Below are 26,547 nucleotides of genomic sequence, written 5' to 3'. Positions count from 1 at the left end.
TGTTGGCTCAAATATCCATAACAAAAATCTTGCAAATAACCTAAATCGGATTAAGTTCCTCGGTCACCTCTCCTTCATGACCTCCATACAGCATTTTGCTTTCACCTTCACGCAATCTGCTGCAGATCAATTGTACCAATAAAAGCACAGAAAGAAATCTCAATTGAGGAGGCACTTTCTAAATAATTTTCAAGCAGGTTTTTGCCCCGCAGTGATGGGTGTACAGTGCAGTCACTCACACTCCTCCAGTACAGCTGTGGTGCAAAGCTCTGGGATAGGGATGGACACAGAAGGCTGAGGAAATGGGAGCACAGTTTAATCTGACCTGGCTACTGAAACGAGCATGGTTTGTAACTCCACTACAAACAGAATAATCTTTAGCATGAAGGGGAATTTGATATAATGAGAGCTCAGCTTTCAAATATTACACATTATGGTTAAATATTATTAGAATTTTCTATTCCAAGTAGGTTAGTGATACTCATTTCTCCCAATACGGTGATCTATTTTTCTACAACAAAGGGAAAGGTTACTCTCTGACACTGTTAATCCAAATCACACATAAAGAAATTAAGCAGGAAACTAGGATGGGTTAACTTAATGCAGTCACTCAGCTTGCTGTCAGTTTTTAACAGCTGAAAGGGAAATAGATAAATGGCATACTAACTTCACAAAAATATTAAGTATTTCCAAACACCTGGCATGTATTAGGTACATCTTTCCAGTTTAATATTGATCATGATCTTTGAATAATTTTACTGATGTATTTCTCAAGCTTGCTTGGAAGAACATTTCACAGATATTTTTAGAGTGCATACTGCATTCAGTGTGGAATGTTTGCTGTTGGAAAAGGCAGTTAATATGGATCTAACATGACAAATCCACCCGCTGCTCCTCACTTATTATTCAAGTCCCTAAAGTTAATACAAGTATTTTCTAGAACTTGATATTACACTGCTGCCCTGGCTTTTCCTCTGTTTATAAAGACATAATGTTGTTTGAAAAACACCATCCATTTCTTGGCAATAACCACTAATGGCTCCACAGCTGCTCCAACATCTTCTCCAAGCACTTTATGGTAAATTTCTTATTAGGCTATTTGACACCTCCAGTTTCTTTCAACATGGTATTTGTAACAAAGATCTCCTGATAATCTAATTTTCAGAAACACTACACTGTCCCTTAGGCCTCATAAGACAATGTATCAACACATATGACAGGTACAAACAAAACCAGGCATCAGTAAGTTGATAATTAAAAAATTAAACACAGTTTAAGGTCTGCAGTGTTTCCTAGTCAAGGACACGGAGTTTGTATAAAAATTCTTTCGTGGGAACGAGTAGAAGGAGAGCCGGGAAAGGGGTAATAAAACGTGAAAGTGCAGAAGCCCTCACTTGTGAATTTGAGTAAGTCCTTCCCACATCTAACTCAAAAATAAAGGCTATTGAAAGTCAATAAAGGCAGTAAGTGATTATAAGAAAAGCTGAAAGTTCTTCTAGTGGTCAGTATACACAGGACAGATTTTAATTTTTTGATTTCTTTTTACTTAAAGTTGAGAGAAATTTAGTGGATTGACATAGTTCAGCACAAAATATCATTACTGTCTGGAAACATGCCTGCTTCACAAAGGTCCAAATTTCTTTGAGTCCCTTGTAGAGACCCATCAAATTCTACCCTTAATTTTCTTAGCTGGTTGAAATATCACAATTCTACATAACCAGCAGTGGTTAAAATGTAATGACATTTTATAGAAATAACTATCATGTTTTACCTTGCAAAAGGAAGAAGCAGCAAACATCATGCCACCACTCTGATCCAGACAAATAAGTTACTTTGTCCATGTATCATCCCTTCTGATCCAAATGGTTGAGAAGGAAAAAGGAGAAACACCAAGACAGGAAATAAAGTACAGCCTAATGCGGGGAGGGGGGGAGAGAACAAATTCCTTTGATTCATTAAAATAACATTATACCAGCTGGGCTGACCCTGCACTACCACCCTCACTGAAGTTAAAAAAGCAGGGAATGATTTTCTGTACAGCCTCAGCCTACTTTATTTCAGAATGTGGAGTACAAGCAATATTTTGAAACACAAAATAGGAAAATATTCACAAGTTTAAGACTCAAGTGTGTATAGCAAATCCCTACAATGAAGGGATGCAAAAGGCAGTAGGAAAAGATAAGTATATTGCTGTAGCCCAACAATAAGCCATTGACTAAAGGAAACAATCCCAACAGGGGTTTCATCTGTTTACTTCCTCATTCTTCCCAAAACATCAAGCAAAGAGCAACTTAATTATTGTGCTCTCATATTCCTGAGGCTGCCATTTGGCAAAAATGCAGAGCTCACCTTTGCTGCACAACACCTTTGTGGTTTCTGTGTCATACTAGGAGATTCCTCCACTTGTCCCTTTTTATTTACATATAAGTAACAAAATCCATTAAGTTTGAATAATAATCTTTATTTCTTTATTAGTTTATTTGTAAAAGGTACATTGTAATCCTGAGCTACTGCTTTTATACATTTAGCATCATACAAAGACAGATCATTTACATTTGATCATTTACATTTATTGTGCTCCAAAATCCTTATCAGAGTATCATTTTGTCTTAGCAGGAACACAGATAATTTAAATTACATGTATCCCTGAAACATCCATATTAATTTACCCATCTGACCCCATTATCTAAATTACTATAGTTGTCTAAATCACTCAGGACATTCCTTCTGAATTTAGCAAAAACTTGTTTAAAACTATAAAGATGGGCAGTGCAAGAACTGGTCCCTCAATCCTTTGTGAATACATCATTAGAGAAAACTTTCTGTTTCCGTATTCTCCTGGCAAGTCAGTGCTAAATTGACTAGATGTACTTGATGGAATGGTCCAAGCAATAGTTTACTCATTTCCTTATGACAGCAGTTAATGAGAATTTACAGTGTCTCCCTTTGCAGTGACCAGCATCAGAACTCCCAAACAGGGAAAATCTGACATGATCAGAGGAAAGTAAGAGGCAACCCACCACCATCTTATTGTCTACATGACACTGAAGTATTACAAACCAATTCGTATGAAATGCTTCCCTTAGACCCTGTAAAGGAACTTGTACAAATAACCAGAGTTAAGTTCCATAATCCGAGCATGGCTTTTAGGATTTGCCAGTTAAAAAGAAAAAAAAAATCAAAAAACAAAAACCTCAGTCCCAGGATCCTTGAGAAGAAAGTCTTTATCCTAACTGAAATCCAGTCCTGGATAGATGGAAATTTAATTGGACTACCAAATAACATCTCTCCACCTGAAAAATCTCTAAGCATACAGTGTTTACAAATGTCTCTCTACCAACAGTGTCAGTCTTTTAAAGTACAACCATAACTTCCATTTCCTGAATAAGGTCACTATGATCTTAGGCAAAAGGTACAGTAAGCAGTTCAAGCAAAATGCTTATTGCTTAGGTTTTAAAGCAAGCCACTTGAATATAATTGTAGTTAAAATGTTAAGTACAAATGTGAAGCTACTGTAGAAACACTTATAAACACTCTTGCTTTTGAATTTTACTGATCATCTAGAAAAATGGTAGACAGATTTTAACATAACAAAGGAAATGTAAAACTTAATACTGACTGTTGAAATAAAATTCAACGCCTATAAAGACAGACTTATGAACATGTAAACACAGCTTTAGTATTCAGAGCTAGGGAATCTAGCAGCAAAACAAACTATTTGCATATTATGTAGTGCAATGATCATTTGTTCTTGGAGACCCCCAGTCTTTAAACTACTTTGAACAGAATGGAATCCTTACAGGAAAGGTTTTAAAAGTGTCCAAGTTGTAATATCCAGAATTACTAGACGTTCATCTATAACCTAACAATTTCTCTACGCAAAACTGTGCTCTGGATAACTGACTTTAATGGCTCCCCAGTAGCAGGCTCGAATGAGGCAGATTAAACCTAAGAGATAAGCAACAGCCCAAGAAACATACGTTGCATGATATTGCCTGGCGAAATCTTGTGTACCAACCTAAAAAGAGAAAACAGAAGTGTCAAACTTACAGCACTATCTGCTCTTCAAGGAAGAGCAAGTTATTTTAAGGAGAAGCATTTCTACATCTTTTCAGCTCTGGCAAGGGTAAATCAGATATTTTATTAGCTGAATTGTACACAACCATAGGATACTTGAGCTTGAAAGGGACATCATGAGACCTCTAGCGCAAACTTCCCAATCAAAGCAGGGTCAGCTCTGAGGTCAGACCAAGTTGTTCAGGGTTTTAATCCAGAGAGGTCCCAAGAAACCCACAAGGATGGAGACTACACCAGCCTGTGGACAAACCTCATGGAAAATTTTTCCACATAATTTTCAAACTGAGTAAGGTCATGAATAAAAAATAAAACCAAATCTCTCACTGTTTTTATTTCTGGCTGTCTTTATTTCTATTTGGGAAACTGGAAAATCCTTCGTAACTTACTTAAGCTCATATATAAATAACTATTCAAGTTAAAAATGCAAGTTTGAGGCATAATGAGAATTATATACATAAATTTACTGCAAGTATTTCCTCACATGTACTTTTCTGGGATTGCCAGGTAGAAAGTTGGCTCTAGTAACCAGTACCAGATACTGGGAAGCCAGATAGTTTTCCAAGTAACAGTGCAACATAAATCTGAGCTTTCTGATTTGTATATAGCTTATTATCTGGTTTTACTCCTTATAGCTTGTACAAAGCCACATACATATTTCTAGCTTTTGAAATCCCATTCACCCTACTGCAGTGGAACTTACATTCCTGGCTATGCAGCAACATGTATTTCTGGAAACGTGAAAGTTTTGAGAACTCTAGCAAGAGCAAGATGTTCCAGTATTTCTACAGTGAAGTAAACCATTTTTCATGAAACTGAAGTTTTAGGAGAGATGAAGAGTCAAATTTAACATCAGAAAAAAGAAACTCTCATAGTGCCAAAACACTGAATATTTTTTAGAAGCATTTCATTAGTCTGGCTAAGTCCATGGTTTAACAGAGACAGACTTAGGAAGGTTTAGTCAAATGCTGGGGAAGAAAGAACTGGTCAGCTGAGAGCTCCTTGGAACACACACAGCCTCCCGCCCAGTTGAAATTACATCATGGGACATCACTCACAGTTAATCCAACACCAATGAAGATGCATATCATTCCAATCGTAATATATGCACAGCATCGCCTCCGTGGCAGGGCACTTCCAACAGATGAACTGGTAGGAAATAAATGGTGTAAATTATAAAAAAACAAGACCAACCAAGTAACAAACACCACAAAAACAAGCCCTGCCACCAATACGCCTCTAGTTATTCTTCTGTCTAAAAAGGGGGGGATGGAAAGAGAGTGGCAATGCACAACCCTGAGATTAGCTCAGTTGATTAAAGCATGGTGCTAACAATGCCAAGGTTGAGGGTTTGATCCCTGTATGAATCATTCACTTAAGAGTTGGACTCAATGATCCTTGTGGGTCCCTTCGAACTCAGAATATTCAGTGATTTGTGACATACACCATCTTAAGCTTATAAAGTTGTAGGGAAAGTCTACAATTATACTACGAAGTACAAGACAGAATCCACATGTTTGTTTCAAAGAGAGACTGCCGGTGATTACCTAACACCTAAAAGTCTGGGTGCTTACAAGAAAGAGGATGGTGCCACACCTACAGTTTGAATGTGTCCCACACCCACTGTACCCACAGCACATCCAGGTAAGTATCTTGAATAGCTTTTGGATTGCAAAACTTAAGTTGGCTTTGCAGCTTCTATGCAGGTTGCAAGACACCCTTCAAGACTTAATACATCAGCATATAGCCTTAAAACAGTCACTGCATCTAAGTCATTGGAAATCACTTCTACTACCACTAAATCTCATTAATAACACTTTCATTATCCATTTTTTGGAGTAGTTCACTCACTACTGTTCAGTGGCTAAACTCTGCCCTGCTTCTTGAAGATAAACACAAATCATTTAGCCACATGTAATTTTTTTCCATGTTCAACACCTCCAAAGACAAATTCTTTAGACATCTTTAAGTCAGTTTTAGTAACTTCAAAAACATGACAAGTTCTTCTTACTTTTCAATTTCTTGTAAGAGTTCTACAACAAGTTACATGAGCTGCAAAAATCACTTCTGACAACCAAGGTCAGTAAATCCCCTGGAAGTTCTGTCACTGATCATGTGGACTATGAACTCCAGGACAGACAGTTTTGTCTGTATTTGCTGCATAAAGCTAACACAAAAAAATATAATATGCAAATAAAACATTACATTATTTACTATAGGCTAGAAAAATTATTTCAGAAGCTCAACACTGTTTAGTAAATACACCTTGTGTCCAACATATTGTTGCATGCAATGACATGTAGCTATACTAATGAGAAAAATAGGAACATGATTTAATTCCATTGAAACAATAAAAGGACTAGAGAGGCAGAGGTGCTTTCATAAAACATGCACCCTCTATATTAGAGAACCATCCTGAAATATGCTATCATTAGTACTTCATCCCATTCTGGGAGATAAACACACCATTGGAAATAATTGAATGCTTGTATTCTGTGTTCAAGAATGCAAGGGAAAGTAATTTTCATCTCATGATAGTTCAACATATTCAAGATAAATGCATAAAAGAAGAAAACTGCTAAACTATTAAAGTAGTACATGCATCATATGACTGACCAAATTTCTGGCTCCAGTTAATTAACCACATAGTAACCCTCATATGCTTAGCATGTGATTAAAATTTTTTAAGCATTCATCTTAGAAAGCCTTCAAATGGAATTTAAGCAGCTTTACTCCAACATTATTTCTTTACAAGGAATTTCTAAAATGATCCAAGAAAAAAAAATCCCCCCACAACACCAACAGTCCTCAAGCTAACACATTGAGCTTCATCTTGCAAGGCAAGGGTTGAAATACAGTGACCACTTACAAGCCATTTTCAGAAGAGCAGGAATAGTCCCAAAACAGTTCTGTTCATTAATTTCCACAGGGAAATTACTGTTTACCACAAATCTTACAATACACATGTGGGGTGGAACTGGGGGACGTCTGTGGTGTAATCAGTGTGGGAGAATCATGATACCCTGACATCCTCTCACACACACCTCTACACCAACTCCTTCAAAATCCACTCTACAGCCATTGTACAAAAAAGGTATGTTATCCAATTCCAAGTTCCATGAGGAAAAACATAGTCAAACAAAAAAGTAGTTTTATAAAAGGGGAAAGGGAGGACATGCTTGCCAAACTGACCTTAGGTTCCCTCCATTGCTATGTACTCAGAAAGTTAATTCTATTACGGAGCTGGATACCATAAGATTAGCTGGTAGAAATGTCATATTCAATACACCTAAAAAATGCATATTTACTGTGCTGTGTATTTCACACAGAGACAAAGCTCATTCTGGGAAAGAGACTTTCAGTTTCAGAGCTGACTTACAATCTTGTTTTCTTAATCATAACATTGGAGATGCTGTGTGAATTTTCTATCCATGTGTCTTTCAGTGAGAAAGCCATCAACTCAAATACCACAAAACTGAAATGTAAAGAATGTCTCAGTTTAGCTACCTTTCTCTTTCCATGGAAAGCAAAGATGATATAAATATAATAAGTTTCTACAGTCACATAACAGACCTGGGAATATTTCGCAATCCAAATAAATCATAATTTATTTTTCACCTCCAACAGTAATACCAACCACTGGCCCACTCTAACTAGTGAGGTTTCTCTCTACCCACCCCAAATTACACATGAAATCCCCAAACTAACTTTCAGTAAAGAAAGCTAAAACTCTGCCTCAAAACCTAGGAACTCCAACAACTTTGACAAGCACATTTGGAAATCTGTGATCAAAAGAACTTTCATATCAGAGAAACAGCTGATTAGTTGCATCGTGGGAGTGGGGACGCACCACAGAGCTATCCACAAGGCAGCGGTTCCTTCCTTCTGAGCTGCTGCTGAGGAAGCAAAGGCACCTGCCAGACCTTTGGGCAGCAGCAGCAGAGAGAAAAGACACAAGAGCCAATTTAGCATCAGGTAGTAATTAGAATAGAGGAAAACCACCACAAGGGACAAAAGCTATAAAAAGTAGCACAGGAAAGAATGCTGGGTCTGTTGTGCTCCAGATAATAGGAATTATGGCCAGGATTGCAGGCATGCTTTCAGGAGAGTTTTTAAGAACAAAATCAAAATGCCAGTATTTTAAAGATGAATAGCACTGCTGAAACTAGACTCCACAGCAGTGATGGAGTTCCAACATCTCTCTCTTTCCAAAAAGTCCTGCAGACTTTATGGGACAAAGATGTTATAAATTCATGAGGGTTCATGGTTTTGTCAGACCTTAAAAAGAAAAACAGGTAGGTTCTCAAGCAAAAAAGATTTGACATTCTGAAAAAAACCTGTAGCATTCAATTCTCTTTCTGGTAACTGAATTCATGTTCCTGAAATTTCTAGATGATTTAATATACAGCTCGGGAAAGAGAACAGCAGACAAAAAAATTGAGTTCCTGCTTCTTCCCCATCATTAAAAAAGAAAAATAGTAGAAGCCTTCCTTGAATCTCTCACTCTTGTGGCTGAGAAACATCTGGTATTTTGAAATACAAAAGAATACTAAATCAGTAAAAAAAAAAAAAACGAACAACACTTTCTCCCCCAGTTCCTAGGTGTGACTATAAAATAAAACTGTATCATGACAATTTCCTCATTAGCTACATTTGTTGTCTCAAAGCAGTGGATAACAACTGTGAGAGGCAGAACAACTGTACACCATAAGGGCTTCTGCAAACAGCTTACCCATACTGGCATGACAGTTTTATAGTCCACTTCCAAAGAGATTTGGTCATTTTCCAAATAAGTGATTTTATTCTCTGCATCACAATAATTTCCCGTATTTTCCAAGTTATTTTGCAAGACAAAAAAAGTACATCACAAAACAATAAATTTGAAACCACAATGGCAGCACGTAGATGGGATTAAAAACAAACAAGAAGACCCTATTTCCCCCAACATCCAGATATGAAAGATTCCTTTGTTTATGTACTGAGGCATAATCGTTTTATTTTTCCCTGTACATTGTTTCATTATTGACCTTTTCATGTAATAACTCCAGATCCTCCCTGCAGTTTTAAAAGACATTCTTAATATTAAGATCTACTTTCCATCAACCAAACAGGTCACAAACAATCTGCAGAGATTCACTGCACTTTTAAAAAACATTTGAAACAAAGTTATGAAAATTATTTGAAAATCTAAAAGTCTCAGCTGATGTCTCCTTGAAAAACTTACTGTTGCAGTGATTCAAGGTGCCTTCTGCCTCAGTGTACACTATCCTTTTTTCAGTGACAATCATCAACTGAGTCAACAGAAGAAATGAATAGTTTTGCATCTGACTACTCAGCTACTAATGAAAGACGATTTGCATTAATAAGCTGAAATAAAGAACCCCACATTCCCTTCTATCTGGCTACGATGACCTCTGACAAAGACCTGAGAGAAAGCAGGTCACTGTGGGCATTTATTCCATTATCATGACTCAAGGCTCTGTCTCACCTATGCTGTGCCCTAAATCTAAGTATTAGAAATGTTTATGCTGCTGGAAGTCCAAAACTCCTGACTGCTGCATCTCAAATGCGGGAAAACACCAAGCAACTCAAAGCTAAATTACAATATTCCACAGTTTGCATCCTCAGCCCAAGGACAGACATGGCCACTTGTTAGAATTAGTTTTGCATTCTGCAATACAGTTGCCACACAAGCTGTAATTATTACAAACTGCACTGCAGAGAGGCTCCTGATTCCTTACATACAGACAGTATGCTTTCTACTTTACAGAAAGAAATACTAAGAAAACTTTAGACTCCAGCTGCAATTTAAAGTACAAATAACATTAATCAACATAAGAGAGACCAAAAGATCACACGGTGTGACTTTTGGACAGTTGCCTGGAGTGTGGTTTATTTTGCTGCTCTTACTGTTGAGGTTGATTATTTTTGCTGCGTTGTTTTTTGCTCATTTTGGTTGTGGGGTGTTTTTTTGTTTTGTTTTTTTTACAATTAAACAATAGTTTTGTACATAAGGAGAGTCAAGAAAAAAAGCTGAGGTCAGCTATCAAAAGTGATATGATAAAAATAAAACATAATTGTAATTAGTTTGAAAACAAACCAAACAGCAAAAGACCAGCCCCTCCTCCAGGACTGAACAGACAATGCAACTACAGTCAGTACAAACAAGCAGCACCTCATCAAGACTGAGGTTATTTGACCTAAGCAAACTAGAACATATCCACTACTACACACATGATCAGTTGCACCCCTGAGGTTAAACACAACAGTAGACTGAATTCTCTGTTAAATACTCCAATATAAAGACTTCAATCACTGTTGAAGGCCAGGCCATGCCCACACCTAAGCTTTCTGCTTTCTAAGGGACCTGCTAGTTTTCCTAACCATGCAACACAGCTGTGGTTCTCTTCTCTGTGGAAAACACATTGTGCTCTATAACTGGAAGTCACACTTGCCTGTCAAAGGAAGACAAATATTTAAATAAATCAGCAGGATGCAAAATTCTCTGAAGTAATATTTTAGTCTTATTTCACAGCCTGTGGTTGAGATTCTATACAAATTTAAAGTATGTTAGTAGTGTAGTTTTTAACAACAGTTCAAACTAAGTATTCCTGACCTCAAATAAGAAAGGCCAAATAGCCAAAGAGAGCCCCAAACAAAAAGACAAACAAACTCTTACAGCTCTTGTATTCTAATTTTTCTTGTTCTTATTGAATAACAAATTAAGAGACAAGTTATTGCACAGTAATTCATAAACATTAAACAACCTAATGCATTGAGATGCTTAGTTATTGAGTTTATAGTATCAGTAAAACTTCTTTCAAATTAAGATTTTTTCCTTTCCTCCTTTTAAAATGAGACAAATCAAGTTCTACATTTAAAGATGACATCTGATTACTGCTGCATGAAGATGTAAAATTTCAAGGACATAAGCTGCTAATTTTAGCAACCCATTCCTGTCTATTGTTAGCAGTTTATTTTTGCCTCTATCAATTCAATCAGAGCATTTTCATAAATGCAGGTTGGATTTGTCGAAGTTACTGATTTGTGCATAAAGAGTGGAGAATTCACGTGCACACAACATGCGCTTTAGCCTTGAAGTTCAGATGAACATGGCAAAATAATCAGCACAGCTGACACATTTTACTCCAGAGACCTTTACAGAAGAAACACTGGCAACTTGACAGTAATTTACATAACTTTGCTTTCAGAGAACTTACATTTTTTTGCAGTGTGGGCATTTTGCTAGTGTGTTAAACCTCAGCTCCATCCACTGTAAAAAGAAAAAAAGGAAAAGGTTGAAAAATTGACCCAAGAAAATGTTTTTTGTTGCATTTCATCCACTATGAAAACATTTTGCTTCTCAGACTTCCTTTGACTTGTTTCTTGCTTTCTTCCATAAATGGGATGCCCTTTTGTCAGTGGCAACATAGGATTGGGATTTCCATGTGAACATTTCCCATGGCTTGCCTAAGTATTAGAAAATGCCCTTGACGTAATGTGGTTACATCCACAGGCATAGTATGGGCAACATTATAATATTAACATGTTTTCTTCTCTTACTTAGCAACTATGAATACACTTTGAATCAAAATAAGTGTGTTTTCTTTGGCACAGTTACAGATAGAAGCATTTTCCCATCTTTCCCCAGTCCTTGCATCATTTGTGAAAACTAAGTTATGGGTACATAGGAAGATTAGCTAAAGAATATTTCAGATAGTAGATATCTAAGTTTTACGTACCAATAAAACAGAGAACACTATTGGCTTACATAACTTTAAAAAGATGATATGTAAAACTTTACCTGGTATGGTCATAACCTTCCAAGCAGACTAAAACCTATGTGGCAAACAGCCTTAGTGAAAGTAATTCCTAGAACTACGTCCACCAGAGGATACAGTGACACATTCATTTAAAAACAGCAGGTTCTGTTAAATTTCATTCCATGATAACAGAAGTATTAAACAAGCACTTTAAACATGTTTGCCTTGATCAAGGTGATAAGGTTATTGTTCTTAAGTTATACTGTAATTGCAGCTCTCTTCTCTTGCTTTTCTCAGTTGGAGGTCAGTTTGCAGTTTTCCTGGTGAAATACAGTTCTCCTCTCCCTTCCCTTCTGGATTTATGCAAAACTCACACTGCAAGTTAATAGCAGGGGAAGAAATCACAGTGCAGGTCACCAGTGCCTCATCTCCATTAAGATCTGCCTTATCTCCATGAGAAATCTGAAGTTGGCCTACTGAAGTGAATAGTGTTGTAACTTTTACAACCACAAAGCAAAAATGACAGCCCACCCTTGTATGGAAAACAGGACCAACCTACAGCACAGCACCATTAAAACACTGAGGAAAAAAAAAATACGATTTTATGTGCAAAGAAAGTGGATGTGTCTTCTCATGTCTTGCCAGTATCAACAGATTTTGCTGCAAGCAAGATTTCAATCTGTAGTATTTAAATATAATAGTATTTAGAGTGCATTTTCCTGCCTCTTGAAGATCTGCCTCAGTTTTATTTACTTCTCAGTTTTATTTACTTGGGGATAATTCTCCATCAAAAAGAAATCCCTCCTTTGTTTTCAGGTTCTGAAGTATCCAATTACACATTTAAAGAACAACTATGTAACTGGTATTATTTGTTTACAAGACTTCCACAAATTGATCTAGCACAGTTCTATTTTATCCATTAATAAGACTTCTGTAATACTCCCTACACAAGCAAAGCATTTTAGAAGCATTAGTTCTACTTCCACATTCCTGGCAGAGGAGCAAGTAATTCACCTGCATCCCTGTCAAAAACCCACTCAATTTCCCTTAGTATTGTTCACAATGAAAGTGCAATAGGATGCAATTGTCAGTGTTGGGGATGGAGATTGGTCTCATGAGAGCACTTACTTCAGCTTTTTCAACTGCAATTCCAGAAACAGACAAAATTACTCATTAATGGCCATTCTAGGATTTTATTTAAGATTCTAATTATTGGCTCTAATTATTAATGGCTCAAATGCACTTGGGCTTCAAGTACAGAAAGAAAAGAGAGGAAGCAATAATCTGTTTTCATAGAGTTATCTGAAGTATGAGAAGCACTTACAGTTATGATGCCTTCTGCACATAACAAAAATATTTGCGGAAAAAAAAGAGCAAAAATGTGACAAGACATTCGAGCATCAAGAATTCAGATCACATTAGCAGTGGGGAAAGGTTGTGTTCATGTACATTGTAATACATGGAGCTTTGGTGGGTTTAGCAAGTAGTTAAAATCATGCTTAAACTGGTATTTTTTTTACACATATTCCAGAGTGCTTCAAAGTACCTAATACTGATTCATGTTAAGAAAGATTAAAATTGCAGTAACATGAAATTTAACTCTCTGCTGAGAATACAAACTGTATTTTTCTAATTGAAACAATAGAATAAATGAGAGCCCAAATCCCTGTTTAGATGTACTAAAACACAAATGAGGAGAGAGGAGGATTCCAGAGCTCTTCAACATTTCAGCTGCAGACAAGACCAGACATCCATCCACAGAATTACTATAAGAATATGTCAAACTTATTTTCCTTCTGAGCCTAAAATAGTTCTCAGCACATTTAATGTAAGAGGAAAAAAAAAAGAGAAAAAATATGCACACACACACACACAGAGTCCTACATAGAGCTCCTTCTGCAAAAGCAGCTTCCCCTCCAGTCCCTTCAGATCCTTTGGGAAAGCAAAATACTTCTGCAGTTTGTTAAAACATGTCTGAGTTGTCTGAAAAGTTTAAAGGGTTTTCTATTCAATTATTTCAGTAGAAATAATTTTCATATTTGAATAGTTAAAAAAAAACAGGAATCACAGTGCGCAGCCTACAGCCTGTTGTTTCTATAGCTTGCTCCTGGCTTCTTGTCCTTGAGGTCTCTCCAAAAGCAGGACAGTAGCAGGAAGATGGCAGAGAGGGGGACAACACAGGGACAACCCTCCCTCACTCACCACCATTTCCAAAGGCAACTCAGCCTCTGACAGCCACAGACTGTAACAGGTAGAGGTTCCTCTGGGGGGAGTTGCAGGGATGACTTAACTGCTGGAAGAAACAGTAACTGTCACAGCACAAGTCCAGAAGCATTCAAAAAAACCCAAATCAGATCAAACTGATTTAGCAACATAATTAAACCCTTGTCCTGCCCTCCTTTTCTATTCTACCCGTTTTTCCATTTGTCCAAACTCCTAATCTGCCAGAAACAATGGAAATCTTAACACAGAACAGACTTCTATTCGGTTACCAAGGGAAGGAAAGATCTCATTAATAAAATGTAACTCCTGATAGTTCAGCTAAAGTATCACTTCAGTACTAAGCCTGACAGCTGAAACCTTAGGGCACTCCATAACATGGAGTGTGCTTTTCATGATTTGTAGAAACACCCCACACACATGTAGAGGCAAGTAAAGCACAGCCCATACTTATGCTTTCATACAGAAAAAATTAATCCGGGGAGGTGGTGAACAAGTAGATATCCTTAAAAGAACACAGAACATGCAAATGACAATTTGACTTTCCCACCCCAGGGATTCTAGCTTTGATTGTCTATTTTGGGGTTTTTTTAACTGTCAAGTAAAAGGGATAACCTACTGAATTGCTGAGAGATGCATTAAGAATTACATATTTTCTTTACAATGTGGAGATAACAAAAAGCAGAAATACCTATACAGAAGCTGAGTTTCTAGGCTGGATAAAACTTTTTTTATTTTTTTTGGCTTCTCTGCTCACTAGAAATCTTAACCAAAAAAGTCTAAACTAAAACTTTTATTTAGACAATATCAGACTTCATTACAGAAAAAGACAGAAACAAAAGTCTGGTGGGAAAGCTGTATGAAGTGAGAAGAAAAAAGTTTTTCTTGATAACTCAAAATAAAAGAATACCAAGCGTCCTATTTCTAATGATCCGGAAATTTTCTTTTCATGGTACCCCAGTGACAAATTGGTCTTACTAGCAGATAGGACTGTAAGGTTCAAAATGTTGCAGTTCCCTAAAGCAACAATTAGATCTGAAGTCACGTGCACAAACCCCAAAATAGCAAACTTAGCCTTTTAAGGCATAATCCAGTAGTTATTGGAAAAAAACAGCCTTTATGGGGTTTTTTTCCCTTATGTTCACCTGAAGTAGTTCATAGCGTAAACTACAAAGTTAATTTAGGCTGTACTTACATAAAGCAAATAGAGGATAAAAATAAGTAAAACTCCCATGCTCATGAAAATCCCCAAAGATAGAAAAAAAATGGCAAGCAGAAAACCCACTTCGGCTATCTTCAGTTACTGACTTCTACTCTTCAGCAAGAGTCAGAGGAGAAATATATATTTTTCAATATACAGGCAGACTTAGTAGATACAATATTTCTCAAGCATCTCTCTAATGGCTCTTCAGTTAACACATTACTTGTAAATTCATAACAAAATTTTTAATTTCCCCTGAAGAAAATAAAAAGGAAGTGTAAGGGCCATTTCCTGCTTCCTGCATTCATCACCTAATGTAGTAATTAAGCTACTACAGCACACCTGTCCCGGTTTCAGCTGGGATTCTTAACTTTCTTAGTAGCTAGCTGGTATGTTTTGGATTCAGTAACAATGCTCATAACAAACTACTGCTTTACTTGTTGCTAAGTAGTGTTTACCCAAGAGTCAAGGACTTTTCAGTTGCTCTTGCTCTGCCAGCAAACAGGTGCACAAAGAGCTCGAGAGCTGAGCTGAACTGGCCAAAGGGATACTCCATACCACAGAACATCATGTTTGGTATATAACCTGGGTGGAGTTGGCTGAGAGATGCTGCTGCTACTGTGAGACTGACTAGGCATCAGTCAGCAGGTGGTGAACAATTTTATTGAGCATCACTTGTTTCTCTTGGGTTTGATTCCTCTCTTTTCATTACGTTTGTTATTGCCATCATTAGTAGCATTTGGGGTTTTGTTTTGTTTCAATCATTAAATTGTTTTATCTGAACCCACGAGTTGTGCCTTTTTTCCAATTCTCCTACCCACCCGGGCGGGCCGGGCAGTGTTGGCAGTGAGCAAGCAGCCATGTGGTAATTAGTTGCTGGCTGGGGTTAGGCCATAGAAGTCTTTCACTGATCAATAAGTAAAGATTTGAGGGCAGAAGTCTACTCCATTAGAGAGCCCATCACAAGTGAACCCTTCTCTCTCTGCTGGTATAAGCCAACATGAAGTGACAGTCCCCAAACTTCTTTCTGCCTTGAGAATTCTCTGGTCTTATAATCCCCTGTTTCAGGAGTGTAACACCACTCTCATGACTATGTGGTTCCTTCAGATGTAGTCTTTAGCCATTTGCTGTAACTCACAAGCCTGTCAGAGATTCAAACACTGCTGAATAATGAAGCTAAAGCTAACTTACTCTAGTACTACAGTCCAAGTTCAAGCATGGCAGCCTCTTTAAAGATCCATTTAGAAGGCTGCAAACAGTTCAACAACAGAAGGGTATTCTTGCATCCTTCCACTTCAAAAATGGGATCAACTCCCAGCCTCACACAACAACCAAAACCTCCAGTTCTGTAACAACTGACAGAGATGCCAGTGGCAAGTGTCATAACAAACAGCTTTCAGGGGTCCATACAGCAATGACAGAACTGCTGTCAGCCACTACAGAACACAGCCACCATTGCAAGACTAAACAGAACCTGAAAGCATAACCTCCTTCTCCAGCACTGTGCACTCTCACATCACTAAGCACTAAGACTTTGGGCTTTATCCATCCATGCACAGGAAGACTGTTAAGTTTTCTTGAAATGCTTGTAAAGATAGCCAAATACAGACCATACATCCATAGCAATAGGAGGACAGAAGAAGCTTTAGTTCCTCACTGATGCCAGAGAGTCAGGAAAGACACTCCTTAAAAGTGCTTACAACAAATACCTTGAGGGTAGAATGAGGTGAGAAGGAGAATCCTGTGCTTTACTTACAAGGAATGTATTTCCACAGTGCCCACACACCACTCGTGTTCCATCTGGTTGAACTGGCAAGGCAGGCTGAGCTGGCTGCTCTTCTGGGATCAGCATTACTGGACCAAGAGTAATGATGCGTCTACTGTGTTAAGAACATTAGATGCACATGTAATTAAGCTAGCAAGAGAGAAGAACGATGCATTTAAGCAATTAGCAATTTAAGCAACTCGCTCCCAAATATTCTTACACTTTTAAACAATAATCTGCTTGTTAAACAGCTGATGCGCTCAGTTTTGGTCTCTTTCCAAAGTGTTTTCCTTTTCGGTTTTGAAAACATTTTCTTTCACCCCAAGATCAGCCATGCAAGCCTGAACCCTGTAGAGATTGAAGACTTGCCAGCATACAGCAGAAACACTCATCAGGAAAATGATAGCTTAATACCCAGACTGCGTAAGCCTGTGAACTGAAATGTAACATACCTATGTGAAACACATAAAGAGTACAACAGACTCTTCCAAAAGCTACTTCTCCTTCCCACACTCCAAAAACACATGTCAATATAAGCAGCATATCCACATTTGTACAGTAAAAATTCCATTCAAATTGAGTAAACTAAAAAAAGAAAACTACCCAAACTTGACTCAATGCAATCAATTTACTTTAAAAAACCAGTTTGTAAGTATTTGGTTTTATGTTTAACATATTTCCAGATTAATTATACAATTTGTCAGTCCAAAATGACAGTACCTAAATTAACCAACTCAAAACAGAATGAGGAAGAGACTTCCTAGCATGCAAAAGTGAAGAAGAGAATTAAAGCATTATTTAATTTGCACCGCATGTCTCTCCATATACAACCAAAACAGTATTCTCAATGGCCTCCCTTCAACCTGGAGTCTTCCATTTTGGGCACACTCCCCACTCTGTCCTTCAAAGTAAACCAATTTTGCTCAGTTTCTAGCAAGACAAATACATGGACTATCTTGGGGAAATTGCTGAGATATATGCTTTTGAGATAATTTTAATAAAATTAGGGATTCTGATTCAGTTTAGTCAGTCCTCCCCAAGAATGCATTAATGAAAAAAAAATTCCACATCTCAAACTGTTTCAAAATCACAACAGCCAACAGACAGGTGACTAGAGCACTGGGTGTGGTAGACCTTCTACTTATGTATCTGCAGACTTATTCATCTCCATTTCACCTGTTAGAGCTGCACCGCTTACAATTGAACTACTCCTGCCTCAGTGGGATTTTTAACACCAATGGAGAGCTGAGAGGAGAATGAAAACTCAGCAAAAACAGGAGAAGAGGACTGAAGCCAACCTACTGCTCCCTCTTCCATTTCATTCCAAAGTCCCAACTTTGAACTAGACAAAGTGAATATCCTGTGTGTTTACAATGATTAAGTCTGCAAGAAATTGTGAACGTTAAGGCACAGAAACAAGAAGTGGGTTTTCTTTTCTGTTGTACTTTATTTTTTCCTTATGACACACACATCTGAGACTAACACTAAATAGAAAAAGAAGAAACATTTTTGCTCTTTAATCTTAAAAAAATATTCAAAATTGACATTAGCACTACTTGTGTCTGTAATGTTCTGTCAAGTGTCCATGTACAGAGGCCTAGGCTTGAACCTCTTTTAGTCTTAAATACTTAAGACAAAAGAGAATTGTTGCTTTAAAGAAAACTATCACAAGGCACTTAGAGTATTTTATTCTTACCAGTTTGGTCTTGGACAGCCTATTTTCCGAGAGGTATCCTTACAGATAAGGAGACAGTTACACTGACATCTAACATACTTCTTCCCTGAAGGAGGGTTTTTGATTGGCTAAACAAAAAAAAACCAACACAACCACCAGAGAACACACATCAGAAGTTATAGCAATACATCTTCTTCCACATAACAGTATGACAAAGCAGAACAACTTCAGTGACAAGTTCTTGCTAATAGATAAATACAGTTCCTCTTACAGAGGAAAATTCACAGTCAAGACAAAATTAAAAGTTTTGTCTCTCTTCCTGGACAAAGAAGTAAAAATTTCCTCAATAGAACAAACGAGATTCTGCAAACTCATAGGAAAAAATATGCACATTTTAGTCATATTTAGTCGTATTTTTAATGACAATTCAAGGCTTCGGTTCAGTTTTGGTGTTTGGAGTTTTTTTAATGTGAACTTTAGGAGTGGTATATTTAAAAAAAAAACAAAACCAACAGTCAAAACATCAAACAAGGCACCTTGCCTGGCACAATGGCTTCATTCAACAGTGAAAGAATCACAGTCTGGTTCTCAGAACATGAAGACACCATTGAACTCTTACTTTAAACTGTACTGAAATTATCTTTCTCCAACCAGGGAGTCAAGTTGCAGTGTCCCTTTCATACAGCAAATCAAAAGCTGCAAGATACTTTGTCCTGAAACATTATATATCTGCAGGGAAAGTTACTATCCATGGCAAGTTCCCTATTCTTTCTTTCAAGTGGAAATAAAACAAGTCTTCCTGCAGTTTTAAGGCTTCCTGTCTTCTGGACATAATTTAAAGTTCTTTTCGTATAATAAATCCAATTGTGGTTTTTTACATACAAGTGCTTCCAGAAGCTGTGGAGCACTGCAATATCAGAGCACAAAACTAAAATTGGTAGGAGGAAAAATATAGAAGCAGGAGCCAAATAGTGAAGACTTCAATTAAGAAAAGAGAAGGAAGAACAAATAGGTCTGGGATCACTTGAGAAGAACCTGTGACTTATGCATTTCAAAGCTGTTGTATTGTGGCCTGTTAGCAAGCTAACCAACTGACTAAACAGTACTGGAGGAGGAAGGCACACATCCAGGGAGAGGTGTGGGGTAGTTACTTTTTTTTCTCCCACTCTTGGAATAACTCAATTCATTTTCCTTCATCCCATCAAAACCAATTTCATCACTCTTCACAGAAGAGTAATTACTTAAATGACATCTTTGCTTTTTTTCCTCCTCAGGAGACATCTTGCACCAAGATTTATTCAAACTGCTTATGACCATCCCTGTGCCAGCAACCCTTGAGCTTGCACACCAACTACACTCGCAGTCAGCTGGGCTGACTGACAGGTTCTCTGCAGCGATGGCAGGAAGGGACTCACCCTTTGTAGGTGAGCACACAAATTCCACCAACCACATAAATCAGCCTCCCCCCAGTCCCCTCTGCAAAAAGAAAATGCTAAAAATCCATTTTACCGTAGCTTCATTGCAAACTGTGCACTTAACCACGTGTTGGTGTAGTTTGCCATCCAGATTGATTAGTGACTGGCACACGCGGCAGTTTATTACAGGAACACCGCTGGCATCTGGACTTGCAATGGCAGTGTATGGAGGAGGAAGTTCTGCTGCAAGAGATAAAGAAGTCTCAGCTCAAACACCAGAGGATCCTAAAACACTTTCAGCAAATATTATCTCTAAGTCACAGCCTCAAAAAAGAAAAAAAAATATTAAAAAAAATCCCAAACAACTCGAAGTTAATGGTTAGTGTAAACAAAAGACGAACCTAAGTTTGCAATCCCCTTCTCCAAAGCTTCTGTGTGCACAAACATCACTCATAGTTGTATGTAAAGCAAACCAGCAACACAAACACAGCAACACAGTAAACCACCCCCGAAACCAGGATCTAACAAAATACTCATCTATGTAACTTTATTTCCATACCAACTTTTCAGAGTCTTTAGAAATCAGGGGTGAAAAAACTCAAAGAAACCACAAACCTACTACAGATTAGTAGCAACCAGAGACTGGCTTTTGGATAAAAAATACCAGAAAATAAGACATAGGTAGGCAGGAGTCATAAACAGCCTTTACAAACTGAAAAGACTGAAACATAGAAAAGTGTTTATCATGTAGTAATAAATGCTACAGGTAAAAAACACAGAACAGTCCTGTAAAGAAAACAGGTCTTGGATGGGAAGTGGCATGAAGTGCTTCCTTTTTGAGTGCAACCATGGCAAATTTCTGTTATCTTGAAGAAAAAAAAAATGGTGAACTGAAGTCTTAAGAGTTTCTGCTTTTAAGGGTTCCAGATAATTTTCTTGTCCAAGAGCCAAAGTATGGATGCATAAAAGGATCTTCAGTCAATTAGGACAGGCTAACATAAAGAAGGATATAGTGGCCTTAGGTATCCGTGGAAGAGCAGAATTCAGCTTTGCCAGTCTTCAGCCCACAATGAAACAGGGAAGAAACATTAAAGATCCTCCAAGGTCTAAGAATCCATGGAATGAAAATAATTCAACACACCAATCTCTCACAAGCTTATTATAACAATAATTTGGCATGTAATAGCACTGGCATCTATTTCATCAAGAAGTTCCAGGTTCCTCAGGTAAGCAAATACAAAACAGGCATATTCTGTAGTTCATAGCTAGCTGGTTTTAATAGTAGTTTGAAATGCTCTGCAGCCTTGAACTTCAGTAAGTTTGTTAAAAATTACATCCAAGCAGCTAATAAATTCTTCAGAGCAGCAGTGAGAGATGAGCTTACTTTCAGTTTACCAACAGCACTGAGCAGAAGAGTATCTGTTGGAGGGTGATGAGGGAAATCAAGGGCTGCTATCAAAGCTGACAAGCCCAAGTATTAAATTTAAGCAAGTAAGAAAACACTCATCACTCCTTCACTCTCTCTTAAAGTGAATGTCATAAGCTGGAGGGATATAAGAAACCCTGTCTGTCCTTTGGATCCAAAAGTCACCACACATTTGAAGCAGCATTGCTGCTTAGTGTGCTCTCTCTCTCTCTTTCTCTCTCTTTGCCACTTGGTCTACAAATGACCCAGATATGTGCTTGATTTTACTCACAGAGGCAGCAGGTGCAAGGTGGATACCTTGAAAGTCTCAGAATCTCATCCAACTTACTTGAACTATTTCAGATGGGAAACAAAATAAACTTAGATGCAGCAATGCAATTCTGAAGTCATGACAAACTGATGCTCTGTTACTTGAGCAAGTGAACTTCACATCTTCAGCTTTGATATACCGGTTACAGAAACCGTCATTCTTAGGAAATATCACGTAATAGTGTTGTGATTTCTTTTGCTTCTGAGGAATTACATTCTGAAAAAAATGCAGCATTCAGAAAAAAAAAATTAAGTAATATTTTGCTGTACTATGATACATAAGACTGCCCCATGCAGGACAGGAGATACTACAAGGCATTAACAAAACAAAGACACACAAGACAAACCCCCAAGCCACACACAGTGTGACATTAGAAAAAACCTTAGCCTACTAGATCATTGCCAAAACCAGGTGAGAGTTTTGGATGATGGCAACAGCAGTGTCTTAGGCCCGAGTGGCTAAGTCAAGGATGCTGCAAGGGGTTTTTCGCAGTCAGCAGCTGCTTAACTGCTCCCACTGAGAGCAGCTAACACTTTCTGGCTTGGGGAAAAGGTAGCCATAAAACAACAGGCACATTCAGCAGACCACAAGCCAAACTCTGCAGGACACCCTCCTAAACTTCACTCCCAGCTTTAAAGGTGCTTTTCTGAAAAGCAACAATTGCCTTGCAGAACTTCTTGACTTTGTTCTCTCCATTTAAAGTGTGACTCCTTAACTCTATCAGCTGGGATCAGGGCAGCAATACTAAGGAAAAGCAAACAGTATCTTGAACAGTAACAGAAAGTAAAAACAGACACACAGCTCCCAGCCTTTCAGCTTTCCAGGATCTTGGAATACTTTAAAAACTGGCAACTATACCATTCTAGACATTTATAATTTTCTGTACTCTATTTCTAAGCAAAAATTCTTAGGCGTTTGAAAGCCGGTTCACTGAGGTGCGCTGCCAGCCACTACTCCAGCCTCACACTGGAGCTCCTTGGCTTCCAGGTAGGCAGCCTTGCTGTTCCTGTCCTGCTGGCTCAGCAAATATCAGATAGCAAGCGAATAATGGCTGCTTTTCAGAGTGGTGCTGCAGCAAATAACGTTTGCTATGAAGCAGAAAGCCGGAGGTATCTTGGCACTGCAACCTGCAGGCTTAAAGAAAACGTGCATTTGGGAGAACTCAAAAAAACAAAACCAGCAAAAGCCACTAAAATTAATTAAAGTATTTTGGAGAGAATGAAGGGGGGGGGGGGTGAAAAGGAAAATAAAAGCATTGACTCAAAGTTTGCTGCTCATTTCCCCTTAATGAAAACGTTTCAAAGCACATTAACATACTTTGGTATGACTTTTTTTTTTTCAACAGTTTGAATTTCAGGCTAACTGTAAGATCTAAAACCACTTCATAAGGTCTATGATGCTGGACATGACTGGATTATAGCCAAATTTCATGTACATACCAGGAGACATTTAATGAGATACTGAATTTCCTGCTGCTGACATACCAGTTTAAAACTGTATCAATTTTTCTTTAAAAAAAAATGAACAGTAATTAGTTCAGCAGGATTTGCAAAGTGCCCTATCACACAGTACATCTGACTCCCTCCTCAACCCCACAGGAGAACGATACATGAAAAAAAAATAAGGCACTGAATAACCACCTTACTATAGGGAGGAGAGCTGACTGTCCCACCCTTTGTCTATGTGAGAAGTGTCTTAAATACTGTGGCCTGCATCCACATAAAAAGATTTTTCTTTCTTGCTTTCATCATTAGGAACAAACACTGAACCATTACCAGGATTTAAGCAACCACCAGGTTATACCAAGAAGGGTCAGCTGGGTCCCAGCTCCAGCCCAACAAGGGAAGAGAAGGTTACTTTCAAACCTCTCAAACTTAAAGCTCAGGATGACATGTTGGGCACAGTAGTTAATTACAGGGATAAGTTTATTAATGTACATTCAGGTGATAGTTTTGAGTGCCAAGGGCTTCTTCCACCTTGCTCTGCCACTCTACACCAGGCAGGTGATGTTAAGCGAGGAAGCTCTTCCAGAAGGGGGTTTGGAAGCAAACCCTATCTTTCCACAAGAATGTTTCCTTCTCATACATGTTGACCTGTGCTAGGGAGAGAGACAGAGGCTGCCTGTTAGCTAGAAAGGCGGTTTACCTTGCACAGATCCTTTCACGAAGGAAAACAGAGCAAGGGAAGTAGAGCTATGGGGCCTATGTCACAGCTCTGCAAAATTTTGATCTGCAGCTATCTTTTTTTAAGTGTGGTAGAGAATTTTGAAGTGCCACCTAGCACGCATGCTCATGGACTGACTGGACAAGAGGTCTTTGACATTTAAGAAAGGTCCATGGTTGGTTCCTCCTCCCTTCTGGGAAGGAGCCACTTAAGCACCACACCCCAGCACAGGTGCCCAGCCAGTTACCAGGAGTCACAGATGCCCACTGGAGGCACAGCAGGACACAGCTACCAACTCAAATGAGCATTTTGGGGCAGCTCCTTACCAGGTCAGGAGTTTTACCCTGGACTCAAACGAGAGTCACTGATCTAATGTATTTTAATTACATTTAAAACTAGAAAAACTTTTAAAAAAACCCAACAAATTAAAATGTATACAAAAGTAATAGTTACAGGATAAGGACCACTAAGAATAAAAACATCAAACACCAAAATTTAAACTCTGATGGATTTCTGGATTTATTTTTTTAACTTAGAGAATGATGCCGATCCTACACAAATTGATTGGGAAAAAACCCAAAAAATAAACAAAACAAAATCCCCAACCTCTGCTGGTTTTCAGGCCAATATTCCTTTGTCCACTTCAAATGAAAGTAAACAGTCAATACCAGCTACAGCTCTAACTGAAATACATTTTCATATCAAGACAAAGAGGACTAGTTTTCCATGAGTTTAAATATTATTCAAAACAGACAGATGCTCACTCATTCTGGTTACATACATTTAATAAATCTATACAATTACACAGAAATCCTTAAGAAAGGGCAGACACACTGGAGATGTATAGATAAGCACTGTAATCTTACATTTTAAAGGCTACTCTAATCTTATTGTTCCTTCATTCCTTCAGCTTTCTCCACACATCACCTTCTGCTCTAAAACGTTTAATTAAAACAAAACAAAAAAATAGTCATATACTTTATAAACATCCTGATTTGGATTTTCAAAGTAAAATCTTTTCACCTGCTTATTAAATATTCAGTATTGATCAACAAGATGATTTTCCTAAGTCGGTGCAAGAAAGATAATACCATATAATTATACCGTGATTACAGATTTGGAACTACAGTATCTAACTTGCTTTAAAAATAAAGCCAAAACCAGCTATGGCCTTGAAATGCGTTTGCAAGGACATTCTAGTGGTTTTGGACTTCAGCTGCCACACTGCACCGAGTCCCTGGGTTATCTCACTGCGACTGGCGGCACCGAGCGGGGCACCGAGCGGGGCACCTCTGGGCTGAGGCACCGCGGTGGGGGGCGCAGCTCAGAGCCCTGCGGTGCCGACTCTGCTGCGAGCTCTGCAGCTGCTGCTGTGCCGGCGCAGCTCAGACCTGCCACTTAATCCTGCGCCTAATTAATGGGGGAACCCAAATCCAACAATTACCTTGCAAGCTGCGGCTTGCGAACGAGTTATAATAAGCAGACCGGTTTTGGCTTGTTCTGACCCTGCAAACAATTATTTTACTGTCTTTTATTTTTCCTGCCGAGGAGCCGGGGCCGGGCAGCGCGGCCTATGCGCGGCGTTACCTGTTGTGGCCCCCGCGCCGGCCCCGCCGCCCCGGGCGGGGCAGCCCCCGCCAGCGCCAGGGCCCCGCCGTGCCCGGGCCGGCAGCCACCCCGCTGCCCGACACGGCCACCTTACCTCGGGGGCTGCTGTCCGGCAGGTAGGGCGGCGCGGTCGGGGTGACATTGCCGGAGCCGGGCGCGGAGAGCAGCGGCGAGCGCTCGTCCACCCCCTCGGCGGCCATGGCTGCGGAGCGGAGGGCCCTGCCCGCTGCCGGCGCTCGGCGCGGGGAGGGAAGGAGGGAGGGGAGGCGGCCGGACCGACGGCGCCGGGGAAGGGGAAGGAGCGCAGAGGAAGGGGCTGGGAATGAATGAGAGCGGGGCGGGGAGGAGGGACGGCGGGGCGGGGGCTGGACCGCCCCCTGGCACGGGGTAATGAGCGGGGCGGGCCGGAGGCGGTGTCTGCAGGAGGAACAGAACGACCTGCTTTCGTAATTAAATTTTTCCAAAATAAAATGCATGTGGGTTTTTTTCTGTTGGGTTTTTTTTTTTTTGGTGGTGGTGGCTGGTTTGTTGGTTGGGTTGGGGTTTTTTTTCAGCTCTCTGTGTATATGGACATCAGTAGCAGGGAAGCGCTGTAGTTGATGTCAGTGGAACCAGTTCTTTTCCAGCAGTCTGAGGATGCAGGCCGACTCAGGCGGCACTCACCGAGCTGTGAGAGTGGTGGTAACCTTTAAGGGCAATCTAAACGACTGGACATAAATCGACGTGTTATCAAACCTGCTCAACTGGAAAGTCTATCCCCTGGTTTCACTGAGGTCTCTCAGGATGGAAGGACTTAATATCCTTCTGCTTGACAGCCTACTTGGGCACCATCTGGAAGTCTCCAGCAAAGAGGGAAAACAGCCTTCCTGGCTCATTTTTCAGACTGTATTGAGATAAAACAGATGTTCATCACCCGTGTATCGTGTG

The 26,547-nt window shown here is 39.1% G+C and overlaps 1 protein-coding gene across 1 annotated transcript; it reads right to left on the bottom strand.

Moving 5' to 3' along the window:
* Positions 1-2,440: 2,440 nt before the first annotated feature.
* Positions 2,441-25,957, bottom strand: PIP4P2 (phosphatidylinositol-4,5-bisphosphate 4-phosphatase 2). Its single transcript, XM_071554201.1, has 7 exons — positions 25,715-25,957; positions 20,208-20,356; positions 18,720-18,826; positions 17,015-17,138; positions 11,295-11,347; positions 5,133-5,223; positions 2,441-4,018 (listed from the first exon to the last, which is right to left on the bottom strand). The coding sequence occupies exons 1-7, from the start codon at positions 25,818-25,820 to the stop codon at positions 3,875-3,877; spliced, it is 774 nt and encodes a 257-aa protein (XP_071410302.1). The 5' UTR covers positions 25,821-25,957; the 3' UTR covers positions 2,441-3,874.
* Between the last annotated feature and the right edge of the window lie 590 nt (positions 25,958-26,547).

This window comes from Pithys albifrons, chromosome 4 (genome assembly GCF_047495875.1).
Source record: "Pithys albifrons albifrons isolate INPA30051 chromosome 4, PitAlb_v1, whole genome shotgun sequence".
Lineage (NCBI taxonomy): Eukaryota > Metazoa > Chordata > Aves > Passeriformes > Thamnophilidae > Pithys > Pithys albifrons.
The sequence above is the reverse complement of the archived record's forward strand: the minus strand, read 5'-3'. Positions and strand labels throughout refer to the sequence as shown.